The 18159-nt window shown below is 41.1% G+C and overlaps 1 protein-coding gene across 1 annotated transcript in view; it reads left to right on the forward strand.

The window, feature by feature from the left end:
• The window catches only part of LOC137914942 (voltage-dependent T-type calcium channel subunit alpha-1G-like), a 138041-nt gene that overhangs the window by 91946 nt on the left and 27936 nt on the right, over positions 1–18159 (forward strand). Inside the window, exons 3-5 of the mRNA XM_068758429.1 lie at positions 2102–2235; positions 8265–8362; positions 17507–17666. Coding sequence (XP_068614530.1) covers positions 2102–2235; positions 8265–8362; positions 17507–17666 — 392 coding nt within the window. The remainder of the gene's footprint in view (positions 1–2101; positions 2236–8264; positions 8363–17506; positions 17667–18159) is intronic.

Consider the following 18159-nt stretch of genomic DNA (forward strand, 5'->3'; position numbering starts at 1 on the left):
CTGTTTGAATTTCTGTTCTTTTTGCTGAGTTGTTTCAGCTGTTGATTTTCTCGATTGTCCAACATGTGCACTGGTTTTTTGTTTTGTTTTATGCCTCGACCCAGGGGGGGAATAGTTGCTTCCTTCTCTGAACAGTTTGAGTGGTAAACTGCTTTATTTGCAGGTACTTTTCCCAAATAACAAATATATATATATAATACAATTCAAATATAATTCAAAAATATCCAAGTTCTTGTCTTTTAATCCAGGTTTCTTCATCTCTGTTCTCTCCACATATGCAGAGTGGACTTGGTGAATGAGTCACCTGTTGATAACCCATGTTTTCAGTATGACTCTTGCTATTGTCCGTTAAAAGAAGCTTTCTTTTTTTGGAGGTCGTCGGCTCTTCTTCTTCCTCCTTAGTTGGCCTTTTCCGCTTCTCCAAAGACGTTTGTTCTTTACTAATTTTCGCCAGTTTTCAGGCGTATTTTAAGTAATGTATCACGTGAAGGTTCACAGGCGAATGTTACGGTGGAGATGTTAAGGCCGTTTTTCAAAATAAAACACCTGTCAGACTCTAATAATCAATACAATGGAAATGATACAAATTATTTATTTGTTCTTTCTGTGTGGCCCTGCAACAAATGTCTCACATACTGGTATCAGTGGTCGTAAAATCGCGCCTCGGATAGTACCTGTATATAATCATCAGAGTCATCAGGACAGTAACCCACAAATAAAACAGTGTAGTTTGCATATTATTGTTATTAAATGGCACTAATTGCACCACTGTGAACTGAAGCTACTAGTATTTACTCTGCGTTATGCACAATACTTACTTACATCATCCAGCACAGAAACGTTGGATCTAGCAGACAGTTTGGATTAAATTTAGCTCAAACACTGAGCACAATGTTCTTTCCTCTACCTTTTCATCGGGGAGACTCCACATCTGCTTGGAGGCTTTTCTGTCTTTTTGGACTGTGAACAACATCTGGACTGTTGTACAGTCAGAATTGGTGAGGTCACCTGCGGCAGCTATTTGTTAAAGATGTCAACTGTCGGTTCCATATGTTGAGTAAAATCTTTTCGGATTGTTTGACTCTCTGTGATCGGACAGAGGAGAACTTTGCCTCATGCTCTCACACATCCATTCCCATGCAGACTTCAAAACCTCAAGAGCTTTGGCTTAACCTAACAGGGTTTTATATATTTTTACCCTTCTGTGTTCAGATGGGTGTCCTGTGCAAAGTGTGCATTGATCCAGAAGTTCTGGGGGGGGGGGCTGGATTTTCTCTTTTTAACTCAAACTCTGCCTCTCATGCCTCATTAAATGTATTTATTGATTTGAATATTTCAACAATGAAGGCTTTCTTCATTTAAATTTCTCTTTCTTGTCCATATTTTTCTCTTCCGTCCAGACTGATAAGTTGCCAAGCGCTGCAGCTCATTCAGGAACACGAATAGTAATGAGAAAAGAATTACTGATTAGCGAAATGAGAGGCTTCTTCCAGGTTACTAAATTGTGTACTCCAAATCGGGTGGCATTTGTCTCTAGAGTTACTGCCAAAGTAGCGAGAAGCTCTCCTGGTGTGAAAACCCTCATTAGGCCTGAGGACCCATATCTCCACCAGGCATCTGCTTTGCTGAAGTGCCCTTGAGCAGGCGATCAAATCCACTGCAGCTGCAAGGAGGCTGTTAGCTTTCATTTCTATTCTTTTCTCTTCCTCCGCTCCACAGGAACCCTGACTTTCTGGCAACAGGGCAAAGAGAAAAGAGGATTCCTCTGCAGGATTTAATAAAGCATCACATTACTTTCAAAGGCTCACAGTGGGCTATTTTTAAACACAAGATATGACTGCTCTTACACTGGTGTAAGTTGAAGATATTGCCTGATCTCACAGTAAATATATGTACACATATATATAGGCCGAGTAACAACAACATCCACTCAAATAATCACAATAAAGATAATATTGTGATATTTCAGGACTAGTTTAATCTCATCGAAGGCCGTTGTCACATAAAAATTCAAATTGTACAATACTGCCTGACCGAATACAGCTACCAACATGCCCATGAGTCTAACTCTAACTGGTGTTTTCTGTCTTTCTGTCCTCAGGACTTTGATGACTTCATCTTTGCATTCTTTGCCATTGAAATGGTGATCAAGATGGTGGCGCTGGGGATCTTTGGAAAGAAATGTTATCTTGGAGACACGTGGAACCGCTTGGACTTTTTCATAGTGGTCGCTGGGTGAGTTACGCATGCACGAGCACACAGGTGGCCAAGCGTCTTCTTAATGCCTTTATGCCTGACAGACATGGAGGGCAGCACCAAAACGCCGCCACGGTTTTGGCCTTTTGTTACGATGGTACTCCAAGTATGTCCCATCAGTCTCATCTCTACCGCCAGATATGTTCTTGGCCGAGCCGGTTTTCTCTTCCCCAATGGGGTCCAGTGTAGCGCTGTTCTTGCAGTGTCGGCCTTATTCCTTCTCAGGATACGCCTTACCCACTTCCATCTCCTTCCCATAAGTATAGTTCCCATGATCTCTCGTTCACGTTTACTCGGTAGTTCTTCCTTTGAGATTTTATTCGGTCAACATTTTCTCAGGTTTCTCCATTGACAGGCAGCTTATGAAGGTCATTTTTTTATTTTTGTCCAACACTCGTCCCGGCCTGCAATCAAAGTTTTAAAAACCAAGGAGAGGTTGACCTATCTGGGAAGAATTGTTACAGGTGAGGGGGGTGGCAGGTAAGGGTGTTCAGAACTGGCTCAGTAAAGCCAGATATGCCTTCAATATGCTCAACAATATCTGGAAGTTCCTGCAAAGCAGCATCAAGACCAAACTGAAATTATTTGAGCTCCTTTCCAAAATAAACACACAACACAGATTTGGGCAGCAAATCTGCAAGTGAAAAATGAGTTTTTAGTTTGTAATTATTGCTGGATTTATAAGATGCAGATATTTCTTTGTTTGCCACCTCCAGAAGAGATCTGAGAAATTGGGATTTGAAGCTGGAACCAGTTAGAACCCGTCCCCTGAATTTGTATTTAGCTACTTCAAAGTAAGCCCCAACAGATTTGTCGTGTAAATAAGTGTTTGAACTTGACATTTGAAGCAAAACCACTTAAAAGTCAGAATTTGGTTATTATTTTACATCATTTGCAGATGTTTGTGTTAAATCTCTGCTGTATACAAATATATTGGCAAACAATGTATTTGTACACACACACACACATACACACATGCACGCTTGTGTGCCTCTCACCCGTAGCCAGCTGCAATAGGCTCCAGAAACACTCGTGTCCCGCAAGGTGGATAAGCAGCTGTAGAAGGGAGGATTCCGATCGTCTCGTCTACAAGGATGTATGGATGTTTTCTTACAATATAATTTTTGAAACATTGAATTCAATGAGTGTTCTATCACTTTGTCAATTTTAATTTTTTATTCTAGCATTGTATGAAATGTCTTTTTATTGTGATTGCTTTGGTCCAGTTCATGCTGTGATAGCGATCTAACACAACTACTGTTAGTTTGGTCCTTCTATATAATAATAATAGATTGATAGGCCTATAGTTTGTGCAGATGCCCTGTGAGTTACTGTATAAAAAACACATTGTTGGCTATGTGGCAGAGAAGCAGGCTCTGGTGTATGTGTGGAGCTGTGTACTGACTTTCTGAGGTTCAATGATGCCACATGGAGCGCTGATTCCTGGATACTGAACTTTTGCTTGTATTTTTTATGCTATGACATTTAGAGTTAGAAATCATCATCAGAAATGTTATAGCTGCCCTCAGAAAGCCTTATTTTTGAGGGCCACAGTGTTTTAAATGACTCTTTGAATTTTTTGACACAACACATTATTGACTCAGCGAACAACTAATCTCGCTCAATGCCGCAATCCCAACTAAAATCACTTCAGCATAAATGAAATAAGAACAAATGCGTGGGGGGGAGCCAGCACCCCTAAACCTAGTGTACCTAAACACAGTTCAACTAACCTGCGAGGATGGCGAGATCAGTACTGAATCTAACGCCTAAGGCCCAGAGTCTCTTACCAAGTCTGAACGTCACCCAATCACAGACCACAGAATCAGAGCATACAATGGACAAGCTGTTTGACAGGAAGTCAACTCCCACTGGCCTGCCACGCCCGAGGAGCTTTAGCTGTGCAGGCTCCAGCTGGATCGCCATGATTGGTAGGCCGCGACCGGACCTAGCATGTCGTTCCACAGTTTGGGGGCTACAACAGAGAAAGCTTGGTCACAATCTTCCTTTCGCTTTGGGATGATACATGACTACGAAGAATAAGCTCCTCAACATTTGGGTTAGATAAGCAACAGATTGGGTTGATGGCACATACTGTAGTGTTGCTGGTGAACAAGTTTCTGCTTCTGCGTGCAATCACTCCATCTGTCTGTTCTCTCTCCGGATCTCTCTGGTCACACAACATGCACTTTCTTTGATATAAGAGAAAAATGACAGGATGGAATAATTAGGAGAATATGCAGCATCAGAAATAAATCACTGTAGTTCAATAGTTGAGTTAATCAGTTGTTTAATTGTAGATGAATCAAAACATCTTCTCAGTATAAGACAATGTTCTTATTCCGAGAAATATCAAGTAACTGTGTATAACTCAATGTTTATGACTATGACTCAGTTTCTCCTAGATGAATGGTTTTATTCCAAGTGTTAGAGTTGGCATGAAAATGTTTGCTATTGTTGAATAAATCAGCATTTACTTCTGTACGGGAAGCAGAGGGAGTGTTTTGTAGTGCACGAATGTAACAACATTTTGACAAGATCTGAGTTCCACACCCAATAAAGGCAACAAAAAAACACAATATGCTTATGGTTTTAGCGCTAATCGGCACTGCAGGAATCTCTGTCGGTTACAAATGTTTGTTGATTTCTTGTAAATGTAAAAATAACTACCATCAATCAATAAAACTTATTTCTGAGTAACGCTAGGCTAAGAAAGCATCCTTGTTTCCAGCCTAAAAGCTATGTTAAGTTAAAAAGATATTGATTCTGTCTTATATTGACCGATATCAAAATAAATCAGCTCTATTCATCGCATTAACAGTAGATATGGGAAAATGTTCATCGTGTCTGATTCAGACATGGTTTGCAACCACTGAACTGAAACACATTGCACAATAACTAGATCCATTTGTCAACCATGTACCCCCACTGGCTTCATCAGTTAGTCATAATAAAATATAATTACAACATTATTTATCACATAGTTTCTTCACCGTTAAAGCATATTCCCCAGTGTCAAACAAAGCAGAGGCGACTCGGTTATTTTCATCACGTCTCAGCCTATCCATCACGATTTGTATAAGAATACAGAGGTGGAAAGTCAGCCAGGGAAATCATGGAGCAATAGACTCCTGAGAACATCCACTTCTATCGGTCTCAACATTGATTTGATTTGTTTTACCATTTTGGCTTATCCTTCCATCGACCGGTCCTTTTCATTGTTCCGTCAGAAAAAAGACAGAAAGCTATTTAGCATTCAAACGGTGCAGGAGGTGCAGGACGGTAGATATGTAAAGTGACTGAGGTGGTCAGACAATGGCGAGAAAGATAAATACACACTAAAAATCAGGCAGATGAGGTTTAGGTGAGGACAGGACAGGTTCGACGGGCATTCCTGAGCTGCCGAGAATACTTTTCCCATAACAAGTGGAATTCTGCTGTGTGTTTGTGGGTTTCTACAATCTGTTGCTGCCTTTGTTTTAGAGGAGACCTAACTGGACTGTGTCTTCATGCATTCAGCCTTTCTGATATTAGAGGACGAGCTCAGGAGATGTCAACAATATTACAGCATTTGTGTGAGATTTTCTGCATGCATGATGAGATCCATGTAAATGAGTCGCCCTCAAAATCCTCTGAGTAAATTCTTGAAATAATTTCTCCATGTCAAAATGGGCACGTGAGTAATGCCAGAGTGAGTGCGATGCGATCTGAAACTGTTTTCATCCTTGATTCCATTTCCTATGTATAAATTTGCTTTGTGTGCTGTGGGTTGGGAATTCTCCTCACGAAAATTCCCTCCAAGGTTGGACCTCCCCCGCCCTCTCCTGCTTCTCATTTCTCAGTGCATGCCCCACTGCCCTTCTCTGTATCAGCATCATTGACACTGGCACGGACTCTGAGAAAAACAGTGCACGACTTCCTGGCGTTTCCATCCATCGTTTGTTTGATTCACTCCATTTCTCCTCGTCTGTTTCTTATTCCCGATGAGGGGAGATGGGTCGGCTTTCACTGGGTGCTCCGAACTTCATCTGGCTCTCATCAGGGGAAGCAAGTGTTTTTGCACGGAGTTTTTTATTTTTCAACAGACATCATTCATCATGTGCTTTTATCTTTGTTTATCTAACTTTGTCTGATGAAAAATGGCCCTAGCACTAGCATTATATTGCTCAGGGTATTTATAGCCAGTCTTTTGCTCTGAAATGACTTTAATATTACAGTTAACTGTACGATTATGACCTCCGGTGGACTCCCCACCCAGCGAGTGAACCGTAGGAGATGGATGTGGATTAGGCGGCAGGCGTCTAAACAACCTGATCGTCGGGCACAGATACTGGCGCTTGGGACATAGAATGTGACCTCGTTTGAGTGAAGGAGGTGGAGCATGTGAGGGATGTTGAGAGATATCCCTCCACCCACAGCTTTGGCTCTGGAACCCAAACCCTTGAGAGGGTCTGTTGCTTGGCTTATGGGCCGATTGGCAGTGCAGAGTACCTGGCCTTCTTGGAGTCCCAGGGAGGGGGTACTGGGGACTCCATTGTTGTTCTAGGGGACTTCAACGTTGTCATGGGCAGAGACCTGGAGAGGGGTGATTGGGATGAATGGCCTCCTCGATCTGAACATGCGTGGTGTCCTGTTGTTGGACCTCTGCTCTCGGGTTAGGGTTACACATGACTCATGTCTTTTCACTAGTCTCTTCTTGTCCACAAGAGATAACTCGGCTTAAATTAAATTTCTCATTGTCAAAGTGTTCCTTTGTTGGAGTTTTTTTTGTTCTATTTTTGTTTGCTGTGCATAATATCAACCTTGGAACTCATTATTTTGAAGGGGCATTTATGCCTCGGTGCTTTTATTTTTGAGTGTGTTCTCAATGTTTGTTGATGTTTGTTTTGTTTTTCCATAAATATTCCAGGTCATTGCTTTTGACCTGGATGTCGATGATGATCTTTACAGCTCATTAGATGTCTGATAATGTGAGGTACCTGTTCTAAGGGACTATAACCTCTCCTGGATCTGTCTCTTGGTGATGGGCGGTCATCTCGGGGTTGTTAACTGTTCACTCATTGGCTGTTTCTCTGCAGCCTGTCAGCCATCTGTCAGCTCTCAGTGCATCTGTATAGAATAAGTCTGCATTTGACAGTGGATGCATCTGTTTTTGCAAAATGTTAAACAATTCTGAAGATGTTTGCTGTGGGAAATAAAATTTAAAAAAATTCATTAGGGAATATTCATGCACTTAAAATTACCACACACGCAAATGCACACAACACACACATGCACAAAGATGCACACAATTTCTCATAAGGACAGACTTAGACTTGGTGCAAGGAGGGAATTCCTTCATCTGCACCCTCCCTCGAGCTGCACATGTGCTCAGCATCTGCTCCAAACACACACACACACACAAACAGCATTGTGCTGTCCTTCTAGCCTCCCGTCTCAGCCCAGGAACACCTGCTGGAGAGGCTGTTTCGAGTGTAGCTGTAGACTGACGTCATTGTGCTCTTTTATGCACCAATGATGCCAGAATCTCCTCTCAGTGACGAGTAATTTACTCAATCTTGACATCTCTGAAAGTGGATGCACCTACGCTTCTTGTTCCTTTGAAGGTTGACTGAACCAAGGCCCATGATACTATGAGTGTGTTTGGCAAATGCGCAAACATTGCCTGCATGCTGCGGTGCATAGAAAAGTGCAAACACATGCATTGTCTGTGTGTGTTTGGTGTTTTTAGAAATTTCTATTTTGTTATTTGCAGTCCAATGAGAAGCATATGAATGAAAACATAATGTTTTTCAAAAGACACATAGCAGGGGAGAATGCAAATGCAATTCAGGATGTTAAATGTTTAATTACTACCCACTTATGGAGAACATGTAAGATGTGAATCATATTATTGCCTTTATAACATTGCTGTTACATATTCTTTGTTTTTCATTCCTAGCAACAATGAATTTTTCTGGTTGGTGGCTACTGTATTTACACATATTTTCTGCCTCTCTGTTTTGCAGGATGCTGGAATATTCTCTAAACTTGCAGAATGTCAGCTTTTCAGCAGTGAGGACGGTCCGTGTGCTGAGACCTCTGAGAGCCATCAACCGAGTACCAAGTGAGTTCAAACCCGCAGACTGACACTCCAGCTTCAAACCAGACTCGGGATCCCAGAACAGTGTCTTTTGATATCAGTTCAATTCAATTCAATTCAATTTATATAGCACCAGATCACAACAGTAAGTTATCTCATGGCACTTTAGAGAGAGAGATGTATAAAACTATAAATGCTAATGCAAGCAATATGGGCATCAGTGTTGAGGGCCACAGGTCCAGGTTCTGCAGCGCCTGGGACAGAAGGACCTGCAGACAGAGACAGAAAGAGGGAGAGAGAGGGATTACTGAATAACCAGATCGAGCACTTCCGCTGAGACACATGCATGGCTGATGTTGACCGAAAGCTACTGTAGGATGCTAGGGATACATACTTACAAGTATATGTTTTTGTTTGTATGCATTCAACTGTTTTTTTAGTTTGGCTCCGTACCTCATTATAATGAGAATTTATTCAGATATTTTCAGGAACAAGACCTTTCATTATTGTTTAACAGATAGGGCGGCTCCCAAAGTTAACAAGAGTTTAATAAACATGTTAAACAATAAACACTGTGATGGAGTGTGGAAGTCAGCATCAGTGGTGTGTGAGGGTGCATGAATGTGTGGGATAATGTGAGGTGCATTTGGTCAGTGCCAAGAAAAAGGCAGAAACGCAAGAACAAAAGGCAATGTGTGCAGTGAAAGGCAGACTTCAAGAGGGGACCAACAAGAACGTGGCAAACACACAGTATCCTAGAAGGACCAAAGCCCTGGGATGTCACAACATAATAACAAAAATATTGAAAGTAAAATATAGAATTTTGGTTTCCTGTCTTAGTCAATATTAAACAATATACCGTACTTTCCGGACTATAAGTCGCCACTCTCATGTCCTCCCTCACTACGTCCATGTATCTTCTCCTGGCTCGTCCTCTAGCTCTGTTCCCTGGCAGTTCCATCCTCAGCATCCTTCTACCGATATAGTCCCCGTCTCTCCTCTGGACATGTCCAACCCATCGAAGTCTGGTCCCTCTGACTTTGTCGCCAAAACGTCTAACCTTCACTGTCCATCTTATTGTCTCATTTCTAATCCTATCCAACCTGGTCACTCCCAAGGAGAACCTCAGCATCTTCATCTCCATCACTTCTAGCTCCCACAGATTTATATGCAATTTTCCAACGCGCTGCCTTTGATTAAAGGACTGCGTTTCATAGCTGCACTCACAAAAACTGGCAGACATACTTCTTAATTTTGATGCTAACCAAAACCCTTCATTCCTTTCTATGTAGCTATATTAACATTCATTCTTGATTCCACCCCATGCAGTGCTTTCATGTACTTACAGGCCATTGCTATGTCATTAGTTCCTCACATAGTCATAGGAGTTTGCTACGAAGCACTGGTCCCTGGGAAGTGTTTGTGTGCATGCAGGTGTTTAACCCACGTACATCGATGAAGGAAATAGACTTTTGTTACCTCACCCTCTTCTTAATCAAAGCTGTCGTACAGTATTAGGCCCCCCATTAACACACAGTGCTAACAGGCTCATCATTAGGCATCCAACTATTCCCCATACTAAGCACAGCCTGCAATAATGTGTGGATGATTTGTTGGTTGTGGCCCCTCTGGTAAAAATGTCTGGTTAGAGGGGTGACGGTGACAGGAACCCCCCCACCCCCCCCTATGCATTTGGTGTGCCTACAGTCGGTCTTCTGCCACACAGTCCTTCACCTCCCTAATCACGTCTCCAGAGATCACAGAAAGCATTCAGCATTAATTGTGCCTGTTGCTGTTGGCTCACAAAGTTCAGGTCATTTTGAGTTGCTCTTCTCTTTCCTATAATTTTCGGAACAATATCTGGAAATTATTGAAATGTTTGAACAATAGAAACGTCGCAAAAATCTCTTTATTTTCTTTCATTAAAAATGCGAGTTAGTAGACTGTATACTGTGGTGGACTCTTCACGCACTGGGTTGGCTGAAGTTTGAGCATTGCCACGTATGATGGGACCGAAAGGTTGGTCAGCTATGCCTGGGCAAAGGAAATAGAAAATCTGATGTATAATAGAGAGAAAGAAAGAGACAGGCAGACAGACACACAGAATCAGCCAGTAGGTGCTTCCCTCTGCAGAAGCTCAGCTGTTGACAGCCTCTGTCTTTTCTCTGATGAAGCCAATAATTTCAAGTCCTTTGGACCAAAATGATCTCAACCTGTTGTCACACTTCAACTTGCTGGATTGGAGCAGGGTATGATTCAAAATACTGCATATGTGCAAATGTCTTCCTTAAACTGCTAACGTCAGATCAAACACTGTCTAAAGCTGAATTCATCATCATTCTGTCTGTTTCATATCAGGTAACGATCTGAAATAGTCACGATAACCTGATGTCCTAGAAAACAGTAAAATGTTAACACTGTTCCATTGGCACTTTTAATTTCATTGTCCATGTTACAATGGCAATAAGGATATATTATATTCTAACAGAGTAGCATCACAGCAGCATTGAATTATATATGTACATATATATATGTAGAATAGCCCTACATTATAGAAACGGTGTGATTTTCTCCCTCTTTATTCCTGCAGAGTTTTCCTGCATTCCTATGTTAAACTGCACATTGATGAACTTTTACATCCAGTATGGATCGGAACATAAATGCATACTCTATTTATGGGAATCCTGTATTAAGATATTTAAAAGTGCAATGCAAACAATAGTTGATCCAATTCTTTCCTTCTATTGATCATCTCCAACCTCAGATGCAACATAACTAAATACTAGGGTGCTATCATGCTATCTAATCTTTAATGTAAAAATAAACTACACAATGACCAGTATTAATTCTTTTGGCTATTCATTGAACACTGTAAACCTTTTGTTGACCCCGCCAAAAATGAAGTTGCGTGACGGGATTGCGTGATTCAGTGTCTCTTCAACATGGGGTCACAGGAGTATTTTGTAAAAACAGCAGCTGCAACATCTGCTAAGTATTACTTTAGCAGAATTTGGTGTAAATTCAAGACAATGGAGAAGCTACTAAGCAAAGTGTCCTGTTATATTTCATATCATATGACATCTGATATGCGGTCATCTTAACCACGAGTTATTCTAATCCAGTGTGAAATACAGTTTAATAGTTAACACATGTGGTGACATAATGTTTTTGTTCCTGACAGATGAACTAGCATCAAAGATTCAGGTGTAAAGCAGCTAAATGCTCAACACGTTGCCGATGTCGGCATAAAAGCAATAACTGTGTGCAATAAGGAGCCTGTCAATGCAGTGCCGCAACTGTGTGAATTAAAGCAGATATTACTGATGTAACCAATAGTACGGACACAAATCCATCAGGCTGTCATCGGTGTGAATGGATACATCGCTCCTAATTGATCAGGTACTTGCAGTCAATGAGAAGCTGACAATTTAAGCATCATGTTTCCTCTTAGAGGATGTCTCTTTTTTGTCACACTGCAACTTCTGCAACTACTCGATTTCCTTGAAGTGGAGCTATGATGTGATAAATCAACAACGAACACATTCCCTATTTAAGACGTGTTAATAGTCCCGGATTCAGATCGGATGGAGCGAACGTCTTTGTTCCATTTATCCCATCTCTTGGCTTTGCTGTGTTGAGCACTACATTTCTTCTCTTTCCTTCTCTTTCTCTGTGTGTTTCTTCTTACCATCAGTCTGTGCTGACACAGAAGGTGAATGGAGGTCATCTTGAAACACACACACCCTCGGACTTGTTCTAGGGAACACATTGTTCACGTGCTGGTGTTCATGTCCTGAGCTCTGCCATTGATTGATGCATTAACATGGCACTGCTGCCAGTGGAAGTGAAGGATACATTTCTCAGTCTCCATCCAGTGGCTGCTAATAAAACCAAAAATCTTATGCTGTGCCACCATTATATCACCGCTGTCTGCCTGCTGATTGGCTTTTACGCTCATATATCTGGTACAGGCAAGGACCTTGCCCCCGGCTTGTAATTTGTTACTGGTACTTCTGAGTAGGCATAACTGCTTGTGACTTCTGTGTAGATTTTAATATTCACTGTTAGCAGTTGGTCATGGATGTGTCCAGAAGTGTCTCTTTTTTAGGAAAAAACATATGTTTTCTAAACTCTACAAACCCCAAAACCTTTTTGTTTGTTTCAACTTTTATTTATTTATTTTCACAGCATGCAATATTTGTAATACAATGGTCCCTCATTTATCGCGGGGGTTACGTTCTAAAAATAACCCGCAATAGGCGAAATCTGCGAAGTAGTCCGCTTTATTTTTTTACAATTATTATATATGTTTTAAGGCTGTAAACCTTTTACCACACACATTATATTGCACACGTTAAAGCCAAAAAGACTCCACCCCTGCGCCCTCTAATTGGCTATCTCATAATCGCTTGGAACGTTTCTGGTCCCTTTCTTGAATGCTTATTGGACACGTGAGCTCTCAGTCAAAACCCTCAACCCGATGCGTCATTTTCTTCTGTTACAAAGTTTGTGTGTGTTTGGTAAGTTAGCGAACAGATGTAAAACATGAAGTTAGCCCCAAATATCTATAGACACGTAGCTGTTATATTTATTCAGCCTGTTCTGTTTTGTGTGTATCAATAATAAGTTGAGTTAACTGTTAATCTTTACTGCTGAAAGGTCCATTCTATCCTGATTTGACGTGGCTGTGCTACAGCAGAACAAAATGCGCATTCAAGCACTGTAAAAAAAACCATGATGATGATGATCCGCGTTATATCGAGGGACTCCTGTACTACTAATTACTGAGTGCAAAATGCTACTATTTAAAGCTGATTTCAGCTGCTATAATAAATATACATTTTAATGGCATTTAGATGTGAATTGTGATTGCTGAAATTTAATTGTTATATTTGATGTGAAAGTAAAGTTTCTATATTCCTACACAGAAGTAGATGTTCTTTTATGTTTAGGCGAAAATAAAAAAATAAAAAAATGTAACAAACACTACTGCAGTGTTTTTAAACCATACCCGATTTTTGGTAGAAAAAGAACCCCTCAAATTGACAACTGCTCAGCTGTCAAAGCCTGCAGTTTAAACTTTGTATATTTCCTACCCTTATTTTTAATGTCATCGTGGTTAACGTCAGGTAATCAAAGAAACCCTGTCGGCCAACAATAGGAAATAATCCGTTTGTAAAAAGGAGTTGATGCACAGTTGAAGCACAAAACTGTGAATAAACGCTTTCTACTTCAACACAAACCATCATCCACACAAAAAGGGAACTCGCTGGGGAAAGTAAACAATGATAAGATGGGTAAAAAAATAAAATAAAGATGGGTTCTCTGCTGTTGTTTCTCTCTGTCAGTTTTCATTTTCTGCATGTACTCTCCTTTTGGGTCATATGGTTTACCTATGCAGAGGCGTATCTCGATGGCAGGGACATCTCGTCATCAGGGTCACTTACATGCAGCTAGTTACTGTCCACTCGGAGCAAACGAGAAGAGACGCAGGTCCATCAGTCCATCAGATGGCTCTTGACTCAGAAACCCCATTAGTTCAAAGTACACGGATTACTTGCCGGGTCAGAGCTCAAGCTGGACAGGAGAGCTGAGGAAGCGGACCTAATCTGCCTGATAACAGCTGCCTGCTGGCCACGTTGGAAGGGAGGAGCAGCCCACGGTGTGGTTGCAGAGGAAGCGCAGGATGAGGGAGAGATGATTGTTATTGAATATGAAATGTTGATCTGTTGGAATGAGCATGCTATTCCGTTCGGGAGAGGCTCAGACTCAGATTCTCCCATCTGGGGGGTGAACAGGGGTCCTTTTCCTGATAATCACGTTTGCCTACGTTGTCGACTGAAAAGTTGTCCCTGTTGTCAAGTTGATTGTTTGATGACTTCGATTATGCTCGAATCAAAATAGCAATCAATCATGAGAAACTCATTTTAGAATCCACAAATATTTTATGCATTTCAGTACTAATATGTGGAAATGTCCAATGACTACCAACCATCCCTCATTTAAAACCTCTGTTGGTGTCAAAGATCCAACGATTTCAGATCCTGTGACTAATAAAGACAGCTAAAATGTATTTTATTAGCTCGCTGCTCATCCTATACAAAGATAAATATTCTCTTTGTAGTCATACGTGGATTAGCTATAGATTATTTATTTATTCCTCGACTTTGGAAAGGAAATGTACTTTTTACAAACTGGAATCGCTCTTACATTTGGCAGACCAGGAGCCTCATGTATCAAGACTTGCGTGGATTTCCTACTGAAACATGGTGACGCACAAATCCAGAAAACGGTGTACGCATGAAACCAAGCACATTTCCTTTGTACATCCAAATCAACGTGGAATTGAGGACTAGCCAACCCCGCCCTGTCCACGCCACACTTACGCAAATCATATGTAAATGACACCTGCATGGCTGCGCGATCAGAAATTAAAACAAAAGGATGAGTAAGCCCGGAAATAAGAGAAGCAACACGGGACCAACTTGAACGAATGAATATGTTGATGCTCCGATGACATTAGGAACACCGGCTCTCGCTGCAAACTGCGCTTTAATGTCGGCCTGTTCAGCTGCATTGTGGGAATGTGATAAACCGAGAGGACACGCGGGATGCCCCGGTAGCAAGGAACCCCGGTAGCGAGGAACCCCGGTGTGGTCCAGCACCTGTACCGGTACCGGCAGCGCATGGGTCCGCGCTGTGACGCGCTCCAAGAGTTTCATTCAGAGCGCCAATAACACTAATGCAAAATGTATTATTCATTCGAATATATTCATACCATAATACCCAAAAGGTACTATGTGCTATATGAAAAAAGAAACATTATGCGTGTAACATTTATCACTGTATATTTCAAATCATATTATATACATATAATTTGACACATGATACCTGGTCCATCTGAGCCCATACAAGCTTGTCTCTTAAAAACAAGGGCAGCAATTATTCACAGAAACATTGACTCAACTTGAGTATAAATGCACAATTTGACAGCTTCTTTATTCTGATAAATGAGAAAGGGATCAGTGTTGCCTCTGAGAGATGTGCGTTTGCTAGACGACAGCGTATGAAAGCAGTCGACGTGGCTGCAGCTGACACTAATCCAAACTTTTGTCACCAACTCAGGAACAGCTAAGCAGCATCCAAACAGCTCAGCACATAACACTGCAAGAAGCTGCTGCTTACTGTCGTGTGTGTGTGTGTGTGTGTGTGTGTTCCAAATAACAGAAAAGGGAATGTTTAATGCTCGTCTTAGCAGCGAGTCAGGACTGTCAAGCCTTATGAGCATCCCTCCGCCATTTCAGCAGCTAAACAAATACAATTGCGAAACTTTATGAATTGTGAAGTTGTGGTTGGGGCAAACGCATCATAATTTTTCTGTCACGGACCAAAGCAGGTGAGAACCAAAATGCATGACAGTAGATGGAAAATCCAGAAACTGAGGTGACCACAATGAGGATCTGGAAGACAGGAGAAGTTAGTTAGGAGACAGCACAGACATCTGAACATTTAAAATCTATGGATCTTCTGAAAGCTCCAGTGGTGACATTTTCTTACATAACATTTAAATTGTGGTTTTCATTTTTCGCCCTTGTTAACGGTTTCTGATGGACATTTGATTTGTGAATCTCATCTCGTGCTGTATTTTAAATGCTGTTCTGCAGATAATTGAATAACATGGAGGCTATTACACAATTTACACAAGTTGAAAACCGTTTTGAAATTTGTTCATGTGTTTCTGTATTCTCTCCCCTGCATCTACATATCATTGTTAGATCTTCTCTTGGAAACAGTCAACATCATGCATGTTTGCGTGCAGATGCTTCGCTCTCATTCATCCTGTGCTTCGGTGGAACCTTCGCTCCTCTCCTCCCTTTATTGCTCTCCGACAGCTCCTGCCTGTCGCCTCGTGTTTTTCATACTTTGCACATTTTCTCCTTGTTTCCCTCTTGTCTGTCAACAGTCTCTGTCTCAGGATGTACCCACATGAAAAACTATATTTTTCTGAGTCTGCAAAAATATGACAGTTTTCTCATGCGGTTCGGTGCATCGGAAATGGCACATTAGAGATGAAAGGGGCTGTAATATTGATGCATCTGTTCTATTTAAAACAAACCGCAGAGGATTTTAGAAAATACACTTTATCTCTCCATCTAGCATGTCAGTTCTGAATCATATTTTCAAGTGGACAAGACTGCGGGGAAACCCCTTTCAGAAGAACTATAGATTTTAAATGTTCAGATGTCACATTACTGTTGTGCTCAGTATGCAAAGTGGCCACTGCAGTGATAGTGAAGTTAATGGTGTGAGCCATTGATGGAATATGAGGTCATGTCTTTTGTGCTGCACTATAGAATAGCTGTGCTGTCCCATATACAGTCTTTGATGACTTAAATCAAGCTCTCTTAACCTTTAAACTGTGTGACACTGAGGCCCATCAGCAGAATGCTGAAAATGAGGACAGCTTTTTCTTTCTTTTTGACACTTCACTACATCCCTTCTGTTCCTCGTTTCTGCAGAAGAGCTCTGCTGTCACTGAGTGACACATTTCATGTCCCAGAAAACCCTGATGAGAGAAGTTATTCTCATCATGAAGACAGACGGACGGACGCTCACTGTCAAAAATCCTCTCTGTGGGTTGCAAGCTGCATTGTTCTACTGTCCGGCAGTAAAACATTAATTATGAATCTGATTTTGATTCTGGGGCATCTTTGGAATTCATTTCCAAACTGCACTGGTTTTTATTGACAATTATCACCACTGACCAGTTAACACGTTTTTGTTAACATGTTAACATAGAATGATCCTGATATACTGCTGCTGCGTGCTACATCTCTCTCTCTCTCACTCTCACTCGCTCTCTGTCTCACTTGCTCTCGTTTATGAGTGCCTTAGTTCAAGAGTGGTAATCCATACCCATGTTTTAGTTTTAGCAGTTTGTTAATTTACATTTTTCAAAACAGAGGAAAAAAAGAGACCTTCTGACAAACTAATTTGTCTGTTTGTCAAGAGCCAGATGCCATATTGATGCGGCTTGAAGGACTGTTCTTCATCTCCTACAATGAATGGTGCTGTTTCACTATCCTTCATTCAGCTGTTCACACACCATGAAGCACAGTGTGTCTGTTAATCCCAGCCGTTTGACCTTGCCCCTGCCTTTCTTCTCAGGTATGCGTATCCTGGTGACCCTGCTGCTGGACACTCTACCCATGCTCGGTAACGTGCTGCTGCTCTGCTTCTTCGTCTTCTTCATATTTGGCATTGTCGGCGTCCAGCTGTGGGTTGGTCGACTGAGAAATCGCTGCTTTGTAGAGGACACCTTTGCCTTGTGAGTTTCATGTTTCCCTTTCCATTTTCTTTTTTTTTCAATTAGTGTGTTTATCTTGTTTTGTTCATTAAGTTAGACTTTAATTTAAACTGTAGGATTTCTGGAAGTGTTCAACCACAGTATTGATGACACTGTCAACTATACCTCTTATAGCAGACAGTTGCAGAAAATCAGAAAGCTGTTTTATAAATTCTTTATACAATGGAATTTATTGTTTTACATTTGTATATGTTTCTTTGAAAATTGTGGCTCGTATTTATGATTTTTTTTAATCCAAATTTAAGTCTGTATCCTGGATAAAGAAGACCAGGTTGTAACACCAGAGGCCAAAAAATGCAGCCATATTGTCAATGTACTAAAATGTTTACGCTAATATCGGCTTCAAATATTTACATATTTGCACAAGATAATTGGATATATTGATTATTCTTTATTTCTCTAATATAGCTGTGATAAACAACAATGAGGCTAGTGATTATAGAGCCTCATCAAA

The sequence above is a fragment of the Brachionichthys hirsutus genome, unplaced genomic scaffold (assembly GCF_040956055.1).
Source record: "Brachionichthys hirsutus isolate HB-005 unplaced genomic scaffold, CSIRO-AGI_Bhir_v1 contig_883, whole genome shotgun sequence".
Classification (NCBI taxonomy): domain Eukaryota; kingdom Metazoa; phylum Chordata; class Actinopteri; order Lophiiformes; family Brachionichthyidae; genus Brachionichthys; species Brachionichthys hirsutus.